The sequence below is a fragment of the Magnolia sinica genome, chromosome 10 (assembly GCF_029962835.1).
Source record: "Magnolia sinica isolate HGM2019 chromosome 10, MsV1, whole genome shotgun sequence".
Lineage (NCBI taxonomy): Eukaryota > Viridiplantae > Streptophyta > Magnoliopsida > Magnoliales > Magnoliaceae > Magnolia > Magnolia sinica.
The window spans coordinates 11381980-11392744 of record NC_080582.1 but is presented as its reverse complement, the minus strand read 5'-3'; the positions used below and the strand labels follow the sequence as shown (position 1 = coordinate 11392744).

Sequence of the window (10765 nt, the reverse complement as noted above, 5' to 3'; positions counted from 1 at the left end):
GATGCAGTCGATTCTGCAGTCACTGCAGAGCACCACGTAGAACCTCATATACAAACCACTGATGAGAAAAATCAAGATCAGACCCAACAAGCTGAACCATTAAGAAGATCTGAAAGAGAGAGAAGGCCTGTAAATCGAGACGATTACATCGTATACTTACAGGAACACGACTTTGACATAGGGGTGGAAAATGATCTTGAATCCTTTACACAAGTCAAACAAAGTGCGGATCCTTCTCGTTAGTTTAATGCCATGAAAGATGAGTTGAAATCTATGCAGGACAATAAAATATGGGATCTTGTAGAGTTACCCACTGGAATAAGGCCGATTGGTTGTAAATGGATATTTAAAACCAAACGGGACTCCAAAGGTAATGTCGAACGATATAAAGCCAGACTTGTTGCCAAGGGTTTTAACCAACGTGAGGGCATTGACTTTAAGGAGACTTTCTCACTAGTATCCAAGAAAGACTCATTCAGGATCATAATGGCTCTTGTAGCTCATATGGATTTAGAGTTACATCAGATGGATATAAAGACTGCATTTCTCAATGGGGATCTGAATGAGAATATGTACATGTTGCAGCCCGAAGGTTTTGTAGCTACTGGCGCAGAACATTTGGTTTGCAAACTTAAGAAGTCCATCTATGGGTTGAAACAGGCATCGCGGCAGTGGTACCTTAAGTTTCATAAAGTAATTTCTTCATATGGCTTTGTAGAAAACACTGCAGATGAATGCATCTACATTAAAACCAGTGGGAGTAAGTTCGTTATGATGATTTTATATGTTGATGACATTCTGTTAGCTAGCAGTGATACCAGGATGTTGAGCGACACTAAGAAATTTTTATCTCAAAGGTTTGAAATGAAAAACCTTGGTGAAGCTTCTTACGTCATTAGCATTGAGATTCGCCGTGACAGAACACTTGGACTGCTCAGCTTATCACAGAGGGCCTATATTACTAGGGTTCTCGAAAGGTATGGCATGCAAAATTGTACTTCGGGAAAGTCGTCCATTGTGAAGGGCGACAAATTTGGTTTGTTTCAGTGTCCAAAGAATGATTTAGAAAAGAATCGAATGAAAGAATTTTCGTATGCATCAGTAGTAGGGAGCATCATGTATGCTCAAGTCTGTACGCAACCGGACATTGCTTTTGTCACTGGAATGTTGGGAAGATATCTATCTAATCCAGGAATGCAACATTGGATAGCTGCAAAGAAAGTATTACGGTATCTTCAGAGAACAAAAGACTTCGGACTCACATACAGAAGGTCTGATCAGTTGGAGTTGATCGGATATTCAGATGCAGACTTCGCAGGCTGCGTTGATACTAAGAAGTCTACTTCAGGATACATCTTCATGATGGTGGGAGGAGCTGTGTCGTGGAAAAGCGTGAAACAATCTACCACAGCCTCATCTACTATGGAAGCTGAATTTATTGCCTGCCATGAGGCATCTAATCAGGCACTATGGTTACAGAGTTTCTTTTCAGGTTTGCGGGTACTGGAGCATATCCCGAAACCATTGAGAATATTTTGCGATAATTCGGCTGCTATTTCCTTCTCTAGTAACAACAAGCATTCGTCAAGATCGAGGCATATCGACATCAAGTATCTTGTTGTAAAGGAAAGGGTTCAGAATCATTAAGTGTCCGTAGAATTCATCGGTACTAAGCAGATGATTGCAGATCCGCTCACTAAAGGGCTCCCTATCACGCCATTTCAGGAGCATGTAACATCCATGGGAGTCATTGATCCCACAGATGTTTTTAGTTAGTGGGAGTTGAGCGTACTTTGATTTTCACAGACACTTAGAGATCTCGTTTTATACAGTTTGTTTGGATGATTTTGATATAAAGATTTATTTCTGCTTATTTATATATATGCGCATATTTTGAATAAGTGGAACTACAGTTGTGTCTCGTTGGAGACATGAAAAAGCTTCAGGACCTCTTAAGGATAGACACATATTATCACACTAAAGTGTGTAATCCTTATACCACATTTCCTAGTTCGTGATCTATGTCGTTAAGATTGAAAGTATTTGTGATCGCGCTTAGACTCACTTCGCCTAAATTAAATGCTGTGATGTCTACCGCGTTTCGATACTGACTGTTTTGATGGACCAGATTGAATAGCATTACTCATATTGTCCAACTGTTTTCATTGGTTAACTATTTAGATATTTTCTTAAAATATCAAAACTTGTTTACAAAATTATTATATATATGACTATCATTGACGTTGCTCAATGAGGCCCAAGTGGGAGAATGTAAGAACTCTATTTAGTGGGCCTCACTGATCAACGGTCTGGATTGTTATACAGTTGGACTGGATGATTGAGTAGACCAGTGGGCCCCACTTCAGGTGATGCGCTGCGCAGTCTATCTGCGCAACTCTGCGTACTAGGGCTGGAATGCTATAGTTGTCTTACGCAGACAGCAGTTTGAGTTGAAATACGATGCTACAATGTGGAGCATGGGAGAGAGAGTTGTGATAGGTTTCAAACTCCCTCTCCACAGACTCTATAAAAGAGAGCTGGGTCCCCAATCCTACACCATTGCAGAAATTCGAGTCTCATCTACTGATTTGCAGAAAGGGTATGAAGGAGAGGAAGATCCTAAGTTCTACAGGTATTCTGGTATTCTTATCCGGCTTCCATGGCGGCGTCTCAGCTAGGTAAGCTATCCGACCCCTGATCGCCATGTCCCATGCACAGACAGATCCGTGGGCCTATTCCGCATACAGATAAGATTCCACATCAACTACCATGAACTTTCGTTGTAAATGCGTAGGATGCATCCTGTCAGCTACAATGTTTCAATTTCAATAGTCATATATGACATGGGCCCAATAAATTATCTCCCGCACGATAACAGTCATGGCGCAGGCTATTTGAGGGGTGTTATTGTGGGGTCCCAGCAGAGCTGAGGTACGCTTAGGAAGAAAGCCCAGATTGAATGAAGAGGAATCGGAAAGACCCTATGGCTTATGCATGCGTACGCTTATGCGTCAGTTTATACGGTAGGGCCCATATTTTAGGGAACCTGAACGTTTATGCGAGGTAGACTACAATGGATGAGTGGCTCATTAAAAAATAAAATAAAATCCAGGGATTAGAAGATTCCAAACCTTGGATCAGCATCCTAAAAATGAACAGCTTAGAAAAAAAGTAACAATCAACAGGATAAAATAATCCAATATTAAAGTTCCCTGAGACGGAGTGATTGATCACAGAACCATGGGTCCCACTTGTGAAAATGACCTTATAATTCCTCTAACATGAGTCCTGACCAGCAACAAATAGGATTAGGCTTCAATGATACGTGCCAGAGATCTGGACCGTTCATCAAGTGGGTCCCACCGTTGTAATTTCCCTAACCTACTAAAATCAGGCCCATATTCTTATTAGCTGGGCGGCGCTTATACCAAATAATCAGACGGTTAAAAAGATTTCCCTGCGGCCCACATTCGATGCACATGTGATCATGACCGATCAGCTCTATCATTGGACCATGACTTACGTATGATGGGCTCAGCTTCGCATTTCATATACTTGTGCATCATGCTGCGATTGTAGCCGTTCAACTTAGGCTCATATTCAGTGATCCAGACTGTTTATGTGGCTAAATACAACGATCAAGTGTCTGAAAATAGAGCTGGGCACAGGACGACTTGACTCGCCAAATTCGACTAGTCCGACTCGATTCGACCCAAGTGGGTGAGTTGATCCGAATCAAGTTGACTTCATCCAATCCGAACTCAAACTGAGTCGAATTCAAGTCACCCAGTAACTCGACTCGACCCGAAATCCAACTCAGTACTGACTCGATTCAATTTGAAACTCGACTTGTACATATATGTTAAAGAAAACTCAGATATGAGTTTTCATATATGAGATGCCGGGAAGCTGATGGAAAGGCTGCAATTTCATTAAGTGAATATAGGTTTTGAGTCGTGATTTCAGCCCGTGGATACCCACTGCACCCGACCTGACTCGAACCGACTCGGTACTTGTGACTGGGTTAGACTCAGTCTGGATTAGTCCAGGCCAGACCTGGACTCGGATCGGGTCAGGTATGCTGGACTCGGTACCGAGTCAGGTCGAATTGGGGTCAGACCTATTTCAAAACCGGACCAAGTCAGATCAGCCCAACTTGGTCCGACTCGACTCGAGGCCCACCTCTAGCTGAAAAGATCTTGAAGATTACAAACAAGAAAAAGAAAAGAAAAACTCAAATTAGTGGCCTGTAAAGAACTTGTCAAGGTGACGGTCCACATCAATGAAAAAGGTTAAACAATAAAAGTGCTAAAAGCATTCCAATTAGAGAGTTCTATAATATTTATCCTCCATTGATCTATGGTGGGGCCCATCTTCTGAATGGTTTGGATCACGAAACATGATCCCAGACCCAACGGCCATAATACATATGTATCCTATTGGAATTCTCGGGGTGTATTCTAGTAAAACTCTATTATAAAGCAAGAAAAAATCCTATCAATGGGATTGGTTGTCCAATGAAATATTGAACATCTTCTTAATTTCATGCCTTTATATATCTTAGCAAGCAAGGAAGAAGGAAGTGAAAGATAACGGAGGTGAAGAGTCCTCAGTAGAAGTACAAAAATATGTATGTGACATGGCCTCTTTCCCTCTACTTAAAATTTACTGAAGCTGCCCTTATCCAGCCACTGGAAGGTCCGAATTCCGGTCATTTGGTAGTCGCACACCGATGAAGAATCTGAGGTGGAGGCGATGTGTTGCTGGGGGCTGTGTAAAGATAATAAGATCCAAAACCTTCCTTTCCCTCAGAACAAGATCCTAAGGGTCCGCTACACCCAGCAAGATGGCGAGAGCCGGACGGTGCACAGCGATAAGGCCTACTTCATCCCAGTTCTCAATCACCCGTTGTCTTCCAATCGGTACTATGTTATACGGGCAACTGGGAAATACAAAGGGTAATTCAGTTACTTTTAGTTTAATATTGTGTTTGTTTTGTATAGATTTTGCATTAGACTAAGATCTCCTAATGATCACAATCAGAAATAAAATAGAAGGGATTAGAAAAGACAGAAAAATATTTCTAACATGGTTCAAATTATTGTGTAGCGTATTTGTATCGGTGACTACAGGATATGTATTTTATTGTCGATATTATGAAATGTATATTCTATTCTATATATTTGTTTTTTTCAATTAAAAAACGTTTAAATGTATTGATAAATAAGGTTAATATTTGTTTAAGGACTAAGTAAATAACCAAATATGTATATTTTTTTTTCTTGAGAATTTTGTTTGATAGACAATACGTATTGATTTGTCGTAGGGTGACAATTGATAGACGACGTGTATTGGCTGATATTTAAAACCATGGTCCTAATGGAAGTAGGAGTCTTCCCTCATTCAGCTCATCTTTTTTCTTTATTCCCTTAGGGAAGATAATTCCTAATTAAGAGCAAAATTGTTTGTGTTTTTCATTTTTCATTTTGGAATTTCTTTTGTTAGAGTTCTGAAAAATCTTCGAAAGATACCCATGTCGATATTAGGTTGTGTTTGGATCGTAAATTATTTTACTTTAGCTACTATGTCTCATGTAGTTGATTCAAGTTTCTACTCATTTAATGCATAAGAGGTTTGAGGAATATTGTGCAGCAAATGGAATCAAACATTAAAAAAAGATTCCAGGGACATCGCAGTAGAACGGTGTGGCTAAGGGCATTAACAGTACCATCCTTGAATGCTCCAGGAGCATGAGGTTATATGCAGGGTTGCCTAATACATTTTGGGTAGATGCTGTGAATATTGCCGCATATCTCATAAATAGAAGTGAACCTTGCACATCTTAAAGTGTTCGGTTGCACTTTATATGTTCATATTGATATAAAGCACATGAGAAACAAGCTGGATGCGAAGTCCAAGAAGTGCACGTTTATAGGCTACGGGCAGCATGATTTTGGCTACCGTTTTTGGGATACAGAGAACCGAAAAATCATCAGAAGTAAAGACGTAGTCTTCAATGAAAAAATGATGTATAAGGATAGTGTATAGCAAAATAAGGCCAATGAGAAAGAATTCGTAGAGTTGAAAGAGTTGCCGGACATGGGTGTTACATTGCCACAAGATGAATAGGCACAGGAGCATAATGAGGCAGATTCGCATACGCCGGTTGTGAGGAGGTCTACTCGGGAGAGGAGACTCAAAGTCCGATACTTACTTTTCTTATATGAGTGTTTTGAAGAGTCATAACAATTATAAGTGGGAACAGGCTATGGATGATGGGATAGACTCTCTGGAGTTAAATCATACGTGGGAGCTAGTCACTCTACATAAGGGTAAGAAAGCTCTTCATAACAAGTGAGTTTACAGACTGAAGGAGGAGCACGATGGTTCGAAATGGTACAAAGCCAGATTGGTTGTGAAAGGGTTCCAACAAAAGACAGTTATCGACTTCACTGAAATATTTTCACCATTGGTGAAAATGTCTACGATTCGCATGGTCTTGAGTATAGTAGCTATAGAGGACTTACATTTAGAGCAGCTAGATATTAAGACCGCCTTTCTTTATAGGGACCTTGAAGAAGAGATATACATGCATCAGCCGACAAAATACGTTGCACCAAGAAAGGAGAACAAGCAGGTGTGTAGACTGAAGAAGAGTCTATATGGACTGAAGTAGGCCCCGAGGCAGTGGTACAAGAAGTTTGACAGTTTCATTTCGGAAAACAGTTTTAGGAGATATCATGCAGACCACTATTGCTGTTTGAAGAAGTTTGATACGTTGTACATCATTCTTCTTCTATACGTAGATGATATGCTTGTAGCCAAATCAAACATGAAGGACATCTCAGACTTAAAAAATGAGAATTTGTCATGAAGGATTTAGGAACTGTAAAATAAATCTTAGGTATGAGGATAAAGCGTGACAGAGAAAATAAAAAAATGGTTTTGTCATAAGTAGAGTACATAACCAAGGTACATGATTGATTCAGTATGGGAGATGCTAAGTCGGTTAGCACTTCATTAGCCAAGCACTTTAAGCTTTCTAAGGAGTAAGGTACAAAGACGCAGGAGGAACAGGATTACATGGCTAAAGTCATATACGCGTCAGTTATTGGGAGTCTCATATATACTATGGTGAGCACGAGGCCAGACATTGTTCAAGTAGTGAGAGTTGTTAGCAAGTTCATGGACAACCCCAAGAATGAACATTGGGAAGTTGTGAAGAAGATCCTTAGATACGTGGTAGGTACTACGGATGTAGGGTTGTGTTATGAAGGATTGAAAATCAAGCTACAAGGCTACGTAGATTCAGATTTGACAGGAGATATCGACAGCGGAAGAAGCACTACATGGTATGTCTTTACTTTGAATAGTGCTACAGTCAGTTGGGTCTCTCAGTTGCAGAAAATAGTATCTATCAGTACAACGGAAACAGAATATGTTGCACCTACAGATGCGTACAAGGAGATGGTGTGGATGCAATGTTTCATGGAAGAGTTGGGAAATAAGCAAGTAGATTGTAAGTTGTACAGTGATAGTTAGAGTGCAATACACTTGGCTAAGAATTCAATATTTCATTCAAGGACCAAGCATACTGACATCATATATCACTTCATACGTTCGTTACTAGAAAATGAATTGATTGCTTTAGAGAAAATCTATACAAGTGAGAATCTTACGGATATGCTGACCAAGGCAGTCACACGGGAGAAGCTGAAGCTCTATTCAGATTTGATTGGTCTTCAGGCTTGAAGACGGGGAGGTGGTGCACTCCGTATGTAGAAGACAAAGGTTTATGGCGATGTGTTTCCAAGTGGGAGATTGTTGAGATGTGGAGCCACATCTGAACAGGACTACTCAACCAGTCGAGTGGGCTGCTCGACTGGTCGAGTGGCCCACTGGACCTGGCGAGGGTTCGCTCGACTCAAAGTCTAGCATGTAAAATTTATTTTTGGTCCATGGTGCTCAACCAGTCGAGGCCCATGCTCGACCAGTCGAGGACCTCTCTTAACTAGTTTTACGCAGATTCTTCACGGATTTGGTGTGGACTGCGTAAATTTAAGGCGGTTTTCACAGAGGTGCGAAAGAAAATTTCTTAAACTATAAATAGGGGTTCCTAGGGCTTTTCTAAGATATTCTAACGTGTACACAAAGGGTTTTCTTTTATACATCTAAGGGCAAAAGGTTAGTATATTGCCTGTAATATCGCTTTCTTCATAGTGGAAGTTTACACCCATGGTTTTTTTATTTATTTATAATCCTTGTTGGGGTTTTTCCACGTATATTTTGTCTTGTGGTTTGTTGGTATGCTTTGATTCTACTTCTAGATTATATTTCATTTTGTTTATCATTTGTGGATGAGACCGAAGATTGGATCTCGGTTCACTAGTGTTGTTGGCGTGCTGCGCAACAGAGATCCCAAATCCCAAATTAATTTTCCATCTTTTTACAATAGTCATGAGCCAAAATGCAGCCAAGTCACAATTTAGACCTTGATTTTGTATTTGTTTATGTGATCTTTGTAACATTAATTTTTTTTTTTTAAAAAAAGTGTTGGACCATATTAGTATGGCCCACCAACCAAATGAGTGGGCTAGATTGATTCATGTACTAGTTCATGCTTGTGTTAGACCCCACCTATATATATATATATATATATATATATATATATATATATATATATATATATATATATATATATATATATATATATTAGTTGTGGAAAAACACCAAGCATACAATGGATGCACACAATGAATATAGGTATATTGTCTCTCTTGCTTTTTTTTTTTTTTTCCTTTGACTTTTGGATTTTGGTTTGGCTCTTTTTCTTTTGTGGTTTTGCATTTCTGCAATAGCATGAACGGCTTGCATCTTGCACATATGTGCCATGTTACAACTTCCGCTACCGATGAACTATTTAACTACGTCTACGAAAATCTTTTCAGGGTGTGTTTAGATTCTCACATAATTCTCCATTTCCCCTATTGGATCCCCAATTCACTAATAATATGACTTGTTGGCTAGGTTTTCAGGGTCTGAATGAGATGATTTTAGAAGCACCCAGTTCACAAATTTGTATGTGCTCCAGCAAGACCTCACCATTTCTAACCGTGAGTATGTTTTGATGGGCTTTTCAGAAAGGCATGCATATGTTCACAGGACGACATCCTCACATATTGTTTTTGCATGTGTGTCAATGATGTGAAGCCAAGAGCTCTAGACTATAGGGATATATATCAGCAGGTAGAGATCATTCGCCGACATAGTGGTCGCTTCGTTGGAAAATCCGTCGCGCCAGACGGGCTCCCTCCATTGTTCTTGAGAAGAAAAGGGTGGGAGGTGTACGCAAAAACTCCCCGCAACTTCCAACTAGGCGAAGCTCATGGTGTCAATCACTCTCTTCGCGCGACTTCCCAATCTCACACAGACATTCAACTAGCATTGTAGTAGGAAAGTGGTACATCCCTTTCATGTTCATTAAGGAAGTTGGTACTAGATCAAAAGATCAAATGAAAAAGTCCATGTTTTATGAAATGTATCTTGAACAGATGTGGGATAAGATCCACATGTGTGAGAACCATGGCACCGAACAGAATGCGGTGGCAGTGAACACAACTGTGAGAAGGGAGACAGCAAAGGTCACCGGTCAGGAAGCCGCCACACGTGTGGTTGATGGGATGATGTGGTTAAGTGGTCCACCTAGTGTGGGATTGAGTATGGCAGTTGTAAATAGAATGAAATGGGATGGGAAAGAGAGAGATTTGAAGGTGGAGAGGGTGGAAGAGTTTGGAGGAGTGAATGGATGGAGGAAGTTTGGTTGTTATATGTTAGTGGAGAGGTTTGTTTTGAGAAGGATGGATGGGGGTTTGGTTCTAACATATGATTTTAATCACACTCATCTAATTCAATCCAAATGGGAGTAGTTTGGTTTATATTTGTTTCATATTTACTTCAGGACTCTCAATTCCATAAGTTTATATATACTAGTGTGTTAATGATGTAAATTTTATATGTAGGGTGGTAAGGGATGTATTGGATTGTCTAATCGGTTTGATTTTTCAATTTTGGGTCATCTATGTATGGCCCACTTTTTTATTTAATCTGATCCGTTGTTTCAGTGATGGTTAGTTTGCATGGTAGTTCTAGTAAATCACCTGAGAACCTGATTTGGTAAAAATATTTCAATGTAGCCTTTTATTTTCTCCTTCTTTTCTTAAGTGTATACCTGGGCCTGTGGGCCTTAATGCTAGGTCCAACTCCAGCTTGATTGTAAATCAAACAAAAAACTGAAAGCCAAAAGCTCAACTAGGACTGTCAATGGGACGAGCTGGCTTGTCAGGATTTGAGGATCGGCCCACCTAAGGCTAGGCTTGGTATGGAGTATCAGGCCCGTTTGTCAAGGCCCAGTTAGTGAATGTCCTTTGGAAGTGCGTAGTATGCATGTAGGATCCATTCCCTGTCAGTATCCATGTTTCAATTTCAATAGTCATATCATGTCGCGTTCTTGGAAGATCGTGTAGTAGAGATGGAAGAAGGAAATATGGTAGGGCCATCTCTCTATATAGTACAGGTGGCATTATGATATATTGATCACGGCCCTTCATATAATTGTCCCTACCATGGTTGGCTTATATTTTAAAAATCAGACCCATCAGACGGACACACCTATCACTTTTCATTTCTTTCACTAGGGAGGTGATTGAGGCCGTTCGATTTAGGGTCATATTCAGTAATCTTCAGTAATCCAAATTGGCTGACTAAA

General features: G+C 40.1%; 1 protein-coding gene across 1 annotated transcript; it reads left to right on the top strand.

Annotated features, from left to right (window-relative positions):
* The first annotated feature begins 4755 nt into the window (after window positions 1-4755).
* LOC131217340 (uncharacterized) lies at window positions 4756-10164 on the top strand. The gene is made up of 2 exons (XM_058212254.1): window positions 4756-4958; window positions 9377-10164. Exons 1-2 carry the CDS (start codon window positions 4756-4758, stop codon window positions 9924-9926), a joined length of 753 nt encoding a protein of 250 aa, XP_058068237.1. The 3' UTR covers window positions 9927-10164.
* Window positions 10165-10765: the final 601 nt, after the last annotated feature.